Raw genomic sequence first — 17,212 nt, 5'->3', positions numbered from 1 at the left:
TTCCCTGAAATATAATAAATTGCAATTTAAAGTAAACTATCCTAAAAAGGAAATAATACTAATATAAAATAATATAAAATCTAAATAAAACTAAACTAAAAAGCATATTAAAATAACATATAAATGACTCATCACCCGCCGCCAAGAAGAACAACTTCGGCCCCCATCCTCTACTCCGTACCTAGCCACCAGAACCTTACGCCACAACCCATCTCTCTCTACTAACAACCTCTAACACCATTTTCCCAACAAAACAGTGTTAAACTCCCTCAACCTCCGAACACACATCCCTCTGTTCTCTATCTCTCTCTCTCTCTCTCTCTCTCTCTCTCTCTCTCTCCCCCCCCCACCAAAAAAAATAAAAATAATAAAATTTATTCAACAAAGATTCAATGGAAGAGATTATACCTGACAGAGCTTTGAAAAAGGAAAGTGCATAGACATGAAGTGCAATTAGGACAAATTTGAGAAGGATCAAACGACCACTAAAAGAAAGGAACCGACTATGCCAACCAGACAATCTAGTTTTAATTCGATTAACAACAGGCTTCCAAAATAATAACCGGCGCAAATTGCCTCCAATCGAAAGACCCAAATAGAGGAACGACACTTTACCCACTTTGCAACCCAACACAGAAGCCGCTTCAGACAACCAAGAGGCATTAATATTGACCCCGACCAGAGAGCTTTATGGAAATTTACTTTCAAGCCAGACATAGCCTCAAACAAAACCATGTCAGCCCACATTGCACGAACATTAGCCCAACTTTTGTTTCCAATTAAGAGTGTATCATCAGCAAACTGTAAATGTGGCACTACCACTGGATTTGCGCCACCCACCCTTTACCCTGTAAAGGTATCTGTTTCAACCAAGGCTTTCATCAATACATTCAAGCCTTCTGCTTCTAATAAAAACATAAAGGGAGATAGAGATTCACCCTTACGTAAACCCCTTTCAAGATGAAACTCATCAGTAGGACTGTCATTCACTAAAACTGATGCAGTAGCGGTACAGACACAATCTTTAATCCATTTTCTCCATAAAGTCGAAAAGGACATACTACCCATAACCTCATCAAGCCCCATTCAACAGAGTTGTATTCCTTTTCAAAGTCAACTTTGAACAACATAAGCTCTTTCTTCGATTTGTGAGCCTCATCAACCACCTCATTTGGTATCAGAATTCCATCAAGTATTTGTCTATTTTTTACAAAGGCAGATTGAACTTCTGACAGAACACTTCCATTAACCCGTCTCAACTTGTTTGCTAAGATTTTTGCAAGTATTTTATAAAGACTACCCACCAACGAAATGGGTCAAAAATCATTCAATGACCGAGGACAATGAACGTAGAATTTATACCTTTCGACAATTTTCCATTCCTATGAAATTATGAAGTAAACCGCAAGATATCATCTTTCATCTCATGCCAGAAGTTCTTGATGAACCCAAAATTGATGTTCTCTGGACACGGACTCTTAAAATTGTCGCAGTCCCACACCGCTGCCTTAACTTCATCCACATAAAAAGGTTTTCTCAGGGTACCCATTTCCATGAATGAGAGGTTTCGAAACTGCGAATTTCCCACAGTAGCCGCGCCATCTCTCTGACATGGCGGGGATGAGGTCAGGTTTGATTATTTCATACTCAGTTTAAAGGAGGGGGGCAAGACTGGATGCATCCACCTCCTGCCACAACCATAAAGCTCCCCATCATGGGACTGTCAGCTTCTCACTCTTAAGCTTCTTCCTGTGCGAGGAAGGGGTCAGCCAATGCGTCCATTCCTATGAAATTCTGAAGTAAACCACAAGATATCATCTTTCATCTCATGCCAGAAGTTCTTGATGAGCCCAAAATTGATGCTGTTTGGACACAGACTCTTAAAACTGTCGCAGTCCCACACCGCTGCCTTAACTTCATCCATAGAAAAAAGGTTTTGTCAGGGTACCCATTTCCATGAATGTGAGCTTTCGAAACTGCGAATTTCCCACAGTAGCCGCGTCATCTCTCTAACATGGCGGGGATGAGGTCAGGGTTAATGCTCTCATACTCAGTCTAAAGGAGGGGGGGCAAGACTGGATGCATCCACCTCCTGCCATAACTATAAAGCTCCCCGTCATGGGACTGTCAGCTTCTCACTCTTAAGCTTCTTCCTGTGCGAGGAAGGGGTCAGCCGATGCATCCATTACTATGAAATTTTGAAGTAAACCACAAGATATCATCTTTCATCTCATGCCAGAAGTTCTTGATGAACCAAAATTGATGCTGCCTGGACACGGACTCTTAAAACTGTCGCAGTCCCACACCGCTGCCTTAACTTCATCCACAGAAAAAATGTTTTGTCAGGGTACCCATTTCCATGAATGAGAGCTTTCGAAACTGCGAATTTCCCACAGTAGCCGCGTCAAACTCCAACTTAACTCTAAACTACCACATTTGAGTCAAACCTACTCTAATCAACATGTAAACAACAATTTCTAACTTAATTGATCATTAAAAATCCTAAAAACTAACATGCAAATCAAATCCTAAAAACCTAAATATATGAAATTTCTAAAAAAAAAACCAAAATTTAAACCATAAAAAGTAAATGCAATAGGATAATAGACATTTGCTTGATTTTGGGATAGAAATTGACGTTGATTGACGTGATTGACGCAAGATTGAAAAAATTGCACAAAATGGGAGAAAATTCATATAGTTTGGTTTGAAACAAAATGACTTTCTAATTATGAGTTTGCAATTCTATAACAGAACGCTACGTAACTTAAGTCACATTAGTATGTATCGAACGTGAGTTAACTCACGCAGGCTCAACGTCACTTAAATTACGCTGATGCTACCGAATATAACTTAAGTCATGTAGAGATAATTTTGATACTTTCTATGAGATTGAGTAAAAATGTATAGGAGAAGAGCAATTTTCTAAATGCTCTATCTGACATTTTTCAAATTCTTACGTTTATTTTATATCAGAGTTTGTTTATTTCCTCTTTTTTTAAGTTATCATAACGTGTCAATCATTCTTGATGTTACATTTTTTTATAAACAAATTTTTGGAATGCTTGGTATAATTTTTTATTCGAAAGATTACATAAATCTTTTCCGTGCTGATTCATCATTAATTAATTAATAAATTAAATGATAGATAAATATAATACATGAAAATTGTAGGTCTGTGACTATTCACTGTGGTGGTACCTAAGTCGATAAGCATCTATTAGCTTGCTCAAAAAAAAAAAAAAAAAGAATTTTCTTTAAAAATTGGTTTTCTGACATTAAAAAGTTCATAATAACATAAGTAAATGATCAAATTATTTTCAGCAGTAGCTAACTGCCTCTCGTATATCCGGCGATAGTTAATTGTCGCTGGCTGCCTCTGGCTTTGCTGCACTTAAGTGCAATTCCAATTGTGATTTTACGCGTTTCGGTCGAAAAATCAAAATAAATCGAAACTTATTCAGAATTCTACGAAACTTTACAGACACCTCTATAAAAATACATATAGATGATGTGAAAAGTTTCTTAACATTCCGAATAAGTCTTGATTTTTTTTTTTCCGACCGAAACGCGCAAAATCGCAATTGAAAAAATAAATAAAAATCGACACTTATTCGGAATGTTACGAAACTTTGCACATCATCTATATGTATTTTTATAGAGGTTTTTATAAAGTTTCGTAGCATTTCGACTAAGTCTCGATTTATTTTGATTTTTCGACCTAACCATGCAAAATCGCAATTTTTTTCTAAGAGCGAGTCCGAAAAAGCGTCCTAGAGGTTGAACTTTTTCAAGATTTTTTGCACTAATGTTCAGAACAAAAAAATAACATCTCCCACAAAAAATTTGAATGTTTCAACAAGGGAATGATTAAATATGAATTTTTAACGCGCCTAAAATTTAAGACACGAAAACATCAACCTAAAAATTGAATTTTGAGCTGTTTTTTGCAGGCACCTCTATAAAAATACATATAGAGGATTTTAAAATTTTCGTAGTATTTCGACTAATCCTCAATTTATTTTGAATTTTTTACTGAAACGCGTAAAACATCATCAAAAATTATAGCTAGATGCTTCATCTTTTATTTCGATTTTTGACTATTTATATATTATGTCACATATGAATTTGCAGTCAAAATTTGGCCCATGCTCTATAAAATTTCAGGCTCCACCACTGCCCGTCATTGACTCATTTTTATGGTCTGACTTGAACTTTTTAAAGGCCTGAAGAAGTCTGGAAGCTATTTAGTCTATTTTACACTAAGGATTATCAACACCTATAAGTCTACTACTAAATAAACCAAAACTTATAAATGCTTAAAGGACACCAATAGGTTTGTCACTAAATAACAAAATCCTACAAAGTCTAATCACACCAATATATCTGCTACTATATAACCAAATTATATGAAGATTTGAGTTTATGAATAAAACTTCAACAATGTCAATAATGAAACATATATTATATATAAAATGCTGGATAGGTCGGTCTGACAGGCTTAATAGACTTTTTTGTAATCCTTAGTCTTACTTATTTAATTAAATATGTTTTATAAAAAGCTTGAACCTGACCTTTTTAATAAACGAGTTGGGCAAAACTAGACTTTATATAGACTAGGCCGTATGCCCTTGTCGGACGTTCTCACCTGTTCCCACCCCTGTTCGGGACACTCTTGATATATTTTAAATAAATAAATTACTTCTTAAAAAAGTCAAACATTACAATTTCTAATGTATTAAATATACAAATTTCCATAAAAACTTATTATCAAAGTTACACCAAAGAAACTCGTTAAAATTATCTTAAAATAAAATAGAGTTTCGCTAACCAATGCCAAGGAAACCAAAAATAGTAAGTTTGCATTGAATTCAACATTTTTTTAATTTTTCAAAAGTCAAATCTATTACTTGTCACCATTTCCCTTTTCAATGCAACATTTCTAAATTTATCTTCTTAATCAATGCTCTACAAACTTTCTTTTCCCTTTTCCAATAAAATATAATACTATAAGTTGGGTATTTTTTAAATGACAATTTTATTGAGTTTCTAGATTACACGTCAATGCATAGTTTTAAATTAAAAAAAGAGAACTCTTTTATTTTGACAAAGTTCAAAAACATCAATAAAATACGTTGACCCTTTTCAACCAATTTCCTTTTATCTTAATTTATTTTTTATACTTATTATAAAAATAAAATAAAAATACAAAAGTGACATTATTACAAGACCAAAAGATTACTATATAAAACTCAAAGTTTGTTGCAGAGAAAGGAAGACTTCTACTTCCTCGTTTCTAAATATAAGTAAATTTGACTTGTTAGGTTGATTCAATTAATGACGTATATGATCCATATTATGAACCACATATATCATCAATTAAATGAACCTAAAAAGTAAAATTTGCTTATATCTAGTCAAAATTTGTTATATCTAAGAATTGAATCAAATTGTGAGACGGTAAAATTAGAGTTTAAAATCAAAATTGAATACTACATTGAATGAGAAACATGTGATTAGGTGTGATTGGTTGTTGACCACTTTTGTCAGTTATTGTTTTTGTCACAATTTACATGCTGTTTAACAATAAACAACCAACCCCATTCATTCATTTCTCCATTTTCATTCTCTGTCTGTCTTTCCCTTCTGTTTCATTCTCTCTCTCTGCTTAGTCTCTGGTTAGTCAATTTTATCATGCTAAGTTTTGTTCTTTCTTCTATCATATCTTTGTTTGTTATTCATGATTTTTATTCTTTTGTTCATTTAGTTTGCTTATTTGGTTTAATTTATTTCTTGGTGTTTCGGTTTATACACTCTAATGTTTTGTGGGTGATTATTATTTTTTTGAACTGGGTATCTATATGCGTATGTAACTGCGGAAACTAATCCTTTGTGCCAGGTGGCACTGCAGTGGGTGAATGTTTGTGGGTGATTGTTTGGTCATTAATATATATTAATTTGTGCTTTTGATTGATTGATGTAATGGACTGATGATAGTTTATCATATGCAAGTTATGCTTATGCTTAGAGCAATGTTATTTGTACAACTAATGCAACAATCCTTAATATTGTGAGGAGCACGTAAATCAAAATGAATAAAAAAATATTAAAAAATTGTAAAAAAGTTGTTGATTGTATAAGAATAATGTTTATATATCATTCCTCGCATGCTTATGCTTCTGTTTGATTTATTTTTATTTTTTTATTTTTTAAGAATTCTATGGTACCCTTTATCCTTTTTGCTTTCCCTGTTACAATTTATCAATAATATTTTTTTTCTGTATGATTATGGCTTGTTATCTCTTCTTCTGGGAAATTTATCTATTTATCCATGTATTTGGATATATTATTTATTGTGTTGGTTTTTGGTATGATTGATTTAATGAAAAGCAATTGACTAAGCTTCTCTTGTATGCTGAAATGAGTTATTTTCTGCCTTTTGTGTATCAATTGAAGGTTAGTGAGAATTGATTATGTTAGTGCTAAGATTTTTTAAAGGTATTTTCTGAAGTTCTTTGATTTGATAAATTAAGATAACTTTGATGAATTTCTTTGTCAATCTTCTTAAGCGTCAATGTTTTATAGTCCCTGATTAATTTTAACTTGCATTTGGTCTGGAATGTTTTTACGTCCTATTTTTTGTACTTTTCGGTCCATTCCTTGCTTCAATTGTGATGTAGAGCTATGAAGCACCGACACAGAACGGATAGCAGACACGACATTGACAATGACACAATATTATTAAGAAAATAGAAGTGATTGAATGTAACTGAATGTGTCAGTGTCGTGACAGATACTGGAACATGTTGGACATTCCAATCTGAAGTGTCGGTGCTACATGAGCAGAAAGGGATGACCATATAATTAAAATGATGCCATGATCTCGCATTGTAAATCATGTCTAATGATTATCATTAAATTTTGATGATCCCCGATAAACTTGATAAATTTGAAATGCAGAAAAGTTAAATCAAGGGCTAGAATTAATCGGTGTTCGATGGTTCTCTAACAGTAGACTTAGTATATAATCATAATTTGAAGTTAGCAAACCGTAGCCTCTCATGTTCTCATAAATGATTGTTAATGATGATAAGCTGATGTTTGTTTTAAGATCTCTTTTTTATAGTCTTTGATGATGTTCTATCTGGTTCTTAGATAGCACAGGAACAATGCCTGATAAAATCACAGCAGAAAACCTCCTTCACAACCTTGTCGACACATTATCGGACAAGCCAAAAAAGGTATCCTTCTTTGAGGAAGACAAATCAAAGTCAGTGAGCTCCGAGATCAACAGACTGTTCGGACGCGAGAAACCTGTACACCATCTTTTAGGAGGTGGAAAATGTACGGTATTTATACTCAATTTAATTTAAGATGTATTTTATTTATGTCAAGTAAGAGTTTTAATTTCACTTCTGTTTTTCTTATTTTTTTGGCGTTAAATGCTATAGCTGCGGATGTTTTGTTATGGAGGAACAAGACGATTTCTGCTAGTTTTTTAACTGGTGCAACAATTGTATGGGTGCTATTTGAATGGCTCAATTATAATTTTATTTCTCTTCTCTGCTTTGTCTTGGTGCTTGGCCTGCTTGCTCAATTTCTATGGTCAAATGCTTCTGGTTTTCTTAACAGGTGATTTAAGCAACTTGACATATTTTCATTTTCTCATCTTGCTTTAATTTCCGTGAATATGTTTCTAAGCTATATAACTTTAATTGATTATGACTTGTGATTTATGTTGACAGTACACCATCTCAAGTACCTCGTTTTGTTGTCCCAGAAGAGTTATTTGTGAACATTGCAACTGTAATCGGAAATGAGGTTAACCGTGGGTTGAGGTTTCTTCAAGATGTTTCTTGTGAAGGAAACTTGAAGACATTTCTCATCGTATGTTTGTACTTATTTTCATTTATTTACTTAGATATAGCCATTTATCATCCAGAGTTATCCTTTATCAAACACGTGCCTTGTCCTCCGTGCTTGCTTTTTAATCAATTCCTTTTCTTTTGAAGTTTTCAACATAATCTTTAAATTATTTGACATGTTATTGGTATTTGTCGTGGAGAATATATTTTTAATCTTTTATTAGTTGGTATGGTAGGCTCAATATGTGCACAGTATTTTGTCGTAGGTATGTTGTATGACTACATCATAACATAATACTGCATAGGTTGTCACCATATTTATTCTGCTGACATCCATCACAGAATCATCTTTGCGATATAGAAGTTACTTAAGAGTCAATTGGAATTGCTTCACCGAAACCAGCTATCCCATCTTTCAATATCCTTGTCACTTTTCCTCATTTTAAAGCATAAAAGAAGTTGTAGGCATGGTGTATGTAAATGGAGTAATGTGAAAATGAAAAGTTCTTCTAACACGTGAGTGAAGTGTTTGTCCAGGTTATTTACTGTCAATCAATTATATTCTCCAGATCATTAAAAAATTTGATTTCAATCAGAATTGTTTCTAAATCACATTTATAATTGGTTGTGATTTATTGACAGTGTCAAACGTTTTACACTGGCAGTGTATCAAAATTAAACTCCTTTAGTGAGACATGTGAAATTTCACCCAATTATAAATAGAATGCTGAAAAGAATGTCACTGAATTCTTCATGTGTGTGATAGACAAGTGTATAACCGATCCCATATAAAACGAGATTAGTTGCTTGAATTTGTCGGTACTAATAAACAAAATCTCACGTGCCAGCTGGGCTGGTCCAACGTGTGTGGAGGCATAGAGCCAACTCCGGTGTGCTGATCTCTGTTCGGATGAGCTCTGCTAATACACTAGGTCCTGCCATAATATTAAGGGTCAAGGTTATTATGTTAGTTTGTCAAAAATGATATGTTTTGTTGTTAAGCCTCATTTTGTCACTGTTATGGCTAGAGATATGAACATTATTGTTCAAAGTGTCAAGGTTATAGCTTGATTTCAGATATTGATGTACCTTAGAAAATATTTATTTCTATAGTGAGCAAGAAATGTTGTATGTATATGTCTTTGGAATTTGTGATCAATTGTTGAAAGTTGAAACGCTCTCCAGGTTGTCGTAAGTTTGTGGGCTGGTTCAGTGATCGGGAGTTGGTGCAATTTTTTGACTGTCATCTATATTGGTGAGTCTAGCTTTCTTTTCATCTTTTGATGGATCGTTACTGTTTTATTAAATATGATATGATCACCCCAAATATTTACACGTGTATTTACCCACCCCCCATTTCTTAAAAAGACACGTGATTTCGGAAGTACACATCTAGACGGTGCAAAACTTTTTTTCTTCAAATGTGGACTTCTGAAATAGTTTTGCAAGTGGTAAGATTTCTAGCACTAGCAGTATAGTGCTCTAGTTCATGAAATGGCCTTTCCTCCCGAGGGTTGTGGTCGTATATACTTGAGCTTACCTAGAGCCACAAAAAGGGAGCCACGAGCACTGGTCTGCAAGTTTGAAAAATATAGGGCCAGCTTTCTTATGCCAGTTTTTCAATCTGTTTCCTTTTAAAATATTTGTACATGAAATACTATGAAAACAGGAAGCAAATTGAAAACAACGTTACCGTTTTGTAATTAAAAGTGAAAACTGAAAATAGAAACGTTTCTCAAAGTAAAAAGACCCATATTTTTACGTATTCAGCTAGCCCTTAAAACATGTTGAGCTATAGGTAAGATGCAGATATGAAGGTTTTTTCTTTTTAAATGTTAACATGACGCCTATTCACGAAGACATGCCTGGTTTAGTTCTTTCTGATAATTGTCATATCAAAAACTGAATCTTATTTATAAATTATGAACAATGCTGGTCTATGTTATGTATATTCAACATTGTTGTTTTTCCTCTTCTGGTTGATTATTCATGTTATACTTTAATACTGAAACAAATATTTTGTCGAAAGGTATTGTTGCTGCACATACACTTCCAGTTCTCTATGAAAGGTACGAGGATGAAGTTGACAACTTTGTGCTCAAGGTCTTTGGTCAGATACAAAATAACTATAGAAAGCTGGATGCTGGTGTGCTCAAAGGAAAACTCAAAGTAAAGAAGCATGATTAGATTTATCCTTATCTAAATTATTGGATTGGATTGGATTCAGGGAATAAGTAGGGGGATGAAAAATATTGATCTCTCCTATGAATGGTATTTGACTGAAAGAAACTTGCCTGTGTAAATGATATTTCATGTAGACAATTTGTGAATCTTATCTGTAGAGTTTGATTCAAATTCATACATCATCTTCATCGTTTTTGAGTTCAATAGCTATGCATTGATAGTAAATTTTCATTTGAAAAAGGCGTTCAATGATCGTATTTTGTCGTAATATTTATATGGTGAGATATGATTGAATGTCGGTAAAGTTGTTTTACATTGTTGGAATATAGAAATTAAATTCTATTATCCATAATTCTTTTGCTGTTCTTGCATCAGTTGCAAAAGAATTCATAATGTTTTCCTTGTGGAAAACATTATTTGCTGCGCTCTGAACACACCCAACCACTGCCTCCGGCTCCAAAGAACCAAACACTAAAAACCTCAACGTCTTTGACTATTCATGCTCTCATCACCGGATCGTGCTTCCATGTTCTCATCACCGGATTGTGCTTCCATGACTTTGAAGCAGGAAAGACAAGTGCCTTTGAGCCAGTCCTATTCGCCCGATTACTCGTGTGTGTTAGATCATGACACATGTATGCTCTTTATTTTAATTTTTTTGAAAAGAATTTGATGTTATCAGGAGTTATTCATCAGATAAACTTTTAGCCTTCAAACAGACTCTTGCCGTCGAGCCACCCACTGTGGTCGTCCTTCCACCTGCCATCACATGTGCATCACCCTCAATCTACAATTTCATGCTTTCTTTAATTTGTTCTTCCATGTAAAATATTCTTTCATAAATAATGGAAATGGTGTGTGTGTGTTTGGATCTTGGTTCTACAATTCATTTAAAACATACAATTAAACATGAGGACTGTTAGGGACAATCGCCTTTACCCTCGCTAACGAACACTGGCTCATTTACTGATGCCACATATCACTACTTTTAGTTAGTAAACTAGGCAACTGGGTCTCCACAAACCACCTCTTTTCGCTGTTATACAATCTCTCTCGACTGCGAAAAAGGAATGTTTGACCAAAACTATGTTCTCTCTCAAAAACCATTGAAACCACCCGTGACCAACAACATCTTTATTTCTCATCCCCACACTAGTCGCAACCCAGTAACCCCACCATACCAGAAAGCCTCAAACTTACTGTAGTTTCGGTCTACCTATAAATTAAAAATATTTATGGGATTATGTTAGGTTCGATCATAATTTCTAATATCGTCATTGATATGCATTGACTACGATTGATAACGTAATGAATATTGTCAATTATACTATTAATAATAATAATAATAAAAGCTAATTAATACTAGTGAACTAATTGATTTTTAACACCCCCACTCAAGTTAAAACTTATTATCCTTTGATCTTGTTAGAATAAAACATCACAACCTTTGACGAGAAGAGAAGACACAATTAGTGATTCATCAGTGGGAAAAGAGTAACGACCGGATTGATCATCGTCGGTGGGAAGAAAAGTCACCACTAATATGATATATATGTGTGAGAAGAGTCACCACCAAACTGATCGTCGTCGTGAGAAGAAAATTCACCTCTAATACGATCCATATGTGGGAAGTGTCACAACCGGAATAAGTGTTTGTGGGATTAGAAGTCAGGACTGATCATCGTTGGTGGGAAGAAAATTCACCTCTAATATGATCCATATGTGGGAAGAGTCACCACCGGAACAAGTGTCGGTGGGAATAGAAGTCACCATAACATAATCTAGGTATTCATGCATCAAAACCAAACACCAAGACTAGATTCAAAACTAGAGTGTTGAGAAAATGCTTGAGAGGCCGATGTGTGTGAGATCACTCGACAGTTATCTCCTTTAAACGGATCGAAACAAGCTCGAGATATCATGTTGACAATACAAGTACAAAAGAGAGAATAACAAAGATACCAACAAAGACGGCTAGGGGTTAATATCAATAACATAATATTACAAGTGGGATTTGCTAGAACACATCCACTAGTTTTTATGTGGGAGTGTTTTAGCAAGTTATAACTAAGAAGTTAATAAATACGTCTTAAGGTGTATGTTATTATAACACACCTTCTAAAAAAACAAGTGGGTGTGTTCTAGCAAATCCTATAGACATTTGCTAGAATGTACCCACTTATTTTTTAGAAGGAGTATTTTAGCAAATGAATAACTAAAAAATGGTTAAATACACCCGAAGATGTAGCTTTGCTAAAACACTCACATAAAAATTAGTGGGTGTGTTCTAGCAAACTCATATATATATATATATATATATATATATATATATATATATATATATATTATAATAAAACCTAATTGACTATTAACTTAGAAATATAAAGGACCAATAGCTTAAGCTCATACTCTATTATCTAACACCTACCCTCAAACTCATGACGCATCAATAAGAAACATTATGAAAAACATACTAAATAATATAAAGTTTTTAACTGAGGATAGTTCTCTATCTAATATTGGAAGATAAGGTTTTGACGGTCTTAAAAGAAGTAGTAATAGTGATTGGTTGTTGGGTTTCTTTGATTTTTATGGTATTATTTTTTACTTGGCAGCAGAATTGTATGCCATTTTATATGACCTTCGTGTTACTTATGATGATGATCACATATTCTTGAATCCGATTCTAGGGTGACTCTTGATTTAATTATGTCGAATTTCCAACCTCATCATCCTTTTGTTTTTTTTAATTAGTTAGATTGTCCAGCTCCATTGTCGAGATAGGATTGTTAATTTTCATCATACTCTCCATCAAGGCAACGAGTGTACGAATTGACTTGCTAAACATGGTGCTTCTTCTTAGGATGCTTTGATCGTCTTGAATTTTTTGCCTCCTCAACTACATCACTCCCTTTTTTATTATGTTCTTGGAGTTGCTCACATAAGATTGTAGGTTTTGTTTTTGTTTTGTTTTGTCATTTCTTCTTGATAAAAAAAAAGTGGAAAGTTGATTTGTTTCCATATTTTTTTTTGTTTTTACATAAAGTTTTGGTGATTTGAGCTTTAGAGGCTCGCTAGGGTTAGGGCATGTCTCAATGCTCAAAGCGTAGTTACAGAGGTATTTATAGATCATCCATTAATGAGGGCTGATCAAACCAACTGTGGGAGTTGAACTTTTGGTGTATATGTTCAAACTTCTTGTTATTGTGGTATATCAGTTAGGTGTTAATGTTATGTTTCCACTTTGCCATCTATTGGCCTTGGGCACCAAAACAACATCTGCGCTTAAAAGTGCAAGTGTGTATAGTAGTAATTAAGGTTGTCAAAATTGGGATTTTGCTTCAGGTCGAAAGAAAAGATCAAAATCGACAATCGTAAAATCGCAATCAAAATCGAAGGATTTTACTCAACTACTTTTGTAGAATCAATATAAGAAATTGTAAAATTGCAATCAAAATCGATGGATTTTACCAAAAAAAAAAAATACTAAATATATATAGTCATAAATGACTTAGTTTATAAGAAATCGTAAAATCGCAATAAAAATCGATGAATTTTGTCTATTTTAGAATTCTACTATGAATTGGAGTCGTTGAAGGTGAACACAATCGCAAAATCCTGAATTTTAAGATTTAAGTCGGGATTTTGACATTAATGGTAATAACTCTGTAGTATTTTCTTTAGAAGATATTTATTATCTTCTAAAGTATGACAAAGAAAATTGTAAATGAAAATAGTTTGTTTTTCTAGAATATTACTATAACTTAAAAATTTAACTCATTTTAAATCCGGATTAAGCCTCAATATTCAATATATCTTGGATCGGACATAAACTATGAAGCTCGGATACTCCAAAACGGAGACGTACCCGTATCGGATACCGATACTTTACGATATTCACGAATATTCGCGGATACGCATCCACGAAGTATCGGAATTAATTACGATACTCTACAGATACACAAGGATACTTATAAGATACTTTAAATATACGTATCCTACAAAAACATGAAGAGTAGAAAAGTGAGAGAATGTTGCAAACATTCAGTTAATCAACATTAGATAAAATTTGTGTTGAGTTCCTTTAATTAATGTTATTTTCTTTTACATACATAAATTTTTGTTAACGTATCTTAGCCGTATCGTATCCTAAATTTTTGAAAAATCCGCGTATCAGCGTACCTTATCCTACCACATAAAGTAAATGACGAACAAAACAATCACCTAGATAATTCAACCTGTTGATTATTATTTTGTTTTTGCATGATACACATGTATTAAACTGATTGATCTTTCACAATTTATTCATATACTAAATAAAACAAAAAACAAAAGTATATAAAAATTACAAAGGATTCCCTTCGAAAGAAAAATTACAATGGCTTAATCAAAAAAATTACACTTGTTCAAACAACAACTCATTCTGCAGATCTTATAGCTTTGATAGTCAAACTACACTCTGCATCCATAAGATCCTTGACACAACCGATGATCTTGAAGAACATGTGAAGAACAACGTCAAACAAACATTTTGTGAAAGCAGTTTTCCTTACCACCACATGAGATGACTGTCTTTTCACATTGTATTTTGCTAAACTCTCGTACTGCCTTTTCACCACATGAGAGTACTTGTGACATAATTAATCAAGGAAATTACACTCGTTGGATCCATTAATCGGTATTGGAGACGACAAAGATATTTAGGTCACGATATGTCAACAGATGCACCGATGCGGGATCGATTTATCATAGAGATCGCAAACCAGCAGATCAATAGGACACAAAGACAAGGAAATTCAGATATAATACCAGGAAATAATTTTTATTTTTTATAAACAATGGCTCTATTCCACCTAATAATATTTTTTTTTGTATAAACAATGGTGTATAATGACAAATAAAAATTCTCTCATTGCTCGCATGTATAAGACCAGATATTTTCCTAAATGTGATTTTCTTCATGCTAATTTGGGGCATAAACCTAGTTATGTTTGGCGGAGCTTATGCAATTCAAAATTCATTCTGAAGGCTGGGAGCAGATGGAGAATAGGGGAAGGTAATGACATTTCGGTGTGGAATAATAATTGGATTGCAGGGAACATTACCTTAATTCCGCCTTCTGACGATGATTTTCATATGTCTAACCTTCGGGTGTCGCATTGTATGTTGCAAGATCAAAAGCGTTGGGATATTCCTTTTCTAGAAGCTATTTTTGATCAGCAAATAGTTTCTCATATTATTAATACTCCTTTGTATCTGTCTGTTCAAGAGGACATGCTTGTTTGGAGCAAAGAGTCTAATAGGGATTATTCGGTTCCTAGTGCCTATCATTTTTGTATGCAAGAGCTGTTGGATACTTCTGTGTTTAAAATTCCAGAAAATTGGGATTTGATTTGGAAATTAAAAGTGCCTCCCAAAGTTAAAAATTTTATGTGGAGACTCACTAGGAATGTGCTGCCAACAAGAACGTGACTCCAGGATAAAAGAGTAAATTGCCTGGAAAATTGTGTTCTTTGTAATTGTGCAGAAGAGAACTGTAACAGCCCGATTTTTAGCTAGATTTATTTTAATTACTTTTATTATGTGTTTGTGTGTGATTATTTGTGCTTGTGTGTATTTAATTGTCATTGGGTGCATTTACGTGGATTACCGTATTAGAAGGGTATTTTAGTCATTTGGCGGGTAAGGGTAACATGGTAATTTTGGTGAGAATTATTTTAATTATTAGTGAGAACCCTTATTTTACTAAGTTACTAGTGTAGTGATTAGTTTTTACCGTTATTAATTAAAATATTGTTTGGAGTGTAGTAATATTTTTGGTTTGAATAGAAATGGGTTAAGCCCACTAGAAACTAAGTTAAGCCCATAAGGGAGATAATACTAGGGTTGTCTTAGAATGGTTATTCATTTCACAAAACAATTTTCATAGAGAGAAGGAGAGGTAGAGAGAGAAGAGGTGAAGAGAAGAGCAAGAGGGTTGAAGGGAAGCTTTAGGAATCAAGTGGGTGATCTAGGAGCTGAATTGAAGCAAGAGTTTGGGTTAATCTTCTTCTAAGGTAAGGGGGTTAGTTATTATCATAATCATGTACAATTTTTGCATTTCCTCATGTTGTATGAAAATGGGTTGATGAACAATTGTTGCTAAATTCGTGCTCTTGCTGTGATACTATTTTCTTGTGCATGAATTGATGATTATGGTATGTTTGTGGGTGAAATTACATGTTTCAAAGTATGTATAAATGTTAAGTTATGAAATTATACTTAATTGATGAAATTTGATATGCCTTGGTTGAAATGAGATGTAATTCATATTCCATTGATGTTGTTATTGTTAACTGATGCTATTGTGAGTGAATCATGATTTGGGTATACTTAATTGTGGATTGATGATGAGAAATGAGATGTTGTTGTTGTTTGGTGAAAATGGGTACTTATGAGTTTTGCTCAAATTGTTGGATTGAAATATTGTGTTGTTGAATTATGGTTGAATTCATGTCTAAATGAAGTGTTGTTGAAGTAGATATGTTGTTGTTGTTGAATGATATCATGGGCATCCCATTTTATGAAATAAGTTGTTTGTATTGGTGAAGTTGTGCTAGATGTCCATGTGAAAGACCTAAAGTGAAATTTGATATACAAAGTTGTTGATTGAGTTGTCTATGTGGGTGGATGAGTTAAACTTGATGAGATTTCTGTTTCTAGGTTGTAGTTGTGATAGTTGAGTCGTTTTGGGAGAAAACGGGAGTTTCGGGTGAAATTCAATTGTTAACCGTTTTGGAAAAATGAGTGTTGTGTAAGGCTTTGGAAAATGAATTTGGGAATGTTGAAACTTGAATTTTTCTGTATATTAAGATATGGCTAAGTGTTAGGAGCGTGTAGGCGAAAACGGCATCGAAAACGGGTTAACGGTTTGGTTTTTACGCGCGAAAACGTGAAAATTGGAAAATCTGATGTTATCTGTCAGGCAGAAATCGGGCTACGATTTTATTCATGGGGCTACGATTTTGACCAGGTTTTGGGGTGTTTCAACTCGAAAAAAATCGTACTACGATGGGGAAAAATCGGACTACGATTTTACCTGACCAGGAACTTTTAAAATGCATTTTTCTTCAACCAAATTGTTTCCAAACTTATTTCTAAGTATAAGGACTTTATCCTAATCA

The 17,212-nt window shown here is 33.8% G+C and overlaps 1 protein-coding gene across 1 annotated transcript; it reads left to right on the top strand.

Annotated features, from left to right (window-relative positions):
- The first annotated feature begins 5,527 nt into the window (after positions 1–5,527).
- On the top strand, positions 5,528–10,253 carry LOC25490560 (reticulon-like protein B8). The gene is made up of 6 exons (XM_013604162.3): positions 5,528–5,678; positions 7,156–7,344; positions 7,452–7,632; positions 7,746–7,887; positions 9,051–9,120; positions 9,895–10,253. The coding sequence occupies exons 2-6, from the start codon at positions 7,170–7,172 to the stop codon at positions 10,050–10,052; spliced, it is 726 nt and encodes a 241-aa protein (XP_013459616.1). The 5' UTR covers positions 5,528–5,678; positions 7,156–7,169; the 3' UTR covers positions 10,053–10,253.
- Positions 10,254–17,212: the final 6,959 nt, after the last annotated feature.

The sequence above is a fragment of the Medicago truncatula genome, chromosome 3 (genome assembly GCF_003473485.1).
Source record: "Medicago truncatula cultivar Jemalong A17 chromosome 3, MtrunA17r5.0-ANR, whole genome shotgun sequence".
NCBI lineage: Eukaryota > Viridiplantae > Streptophyta > Magnoliopsida > Fabales > Fabaceae > Medicago > Medicago truncatula.
Note: the sequence above shows the minus strand (reverse complement) of the source record. Positions and strands in the feature narration are given on the sequence as shown.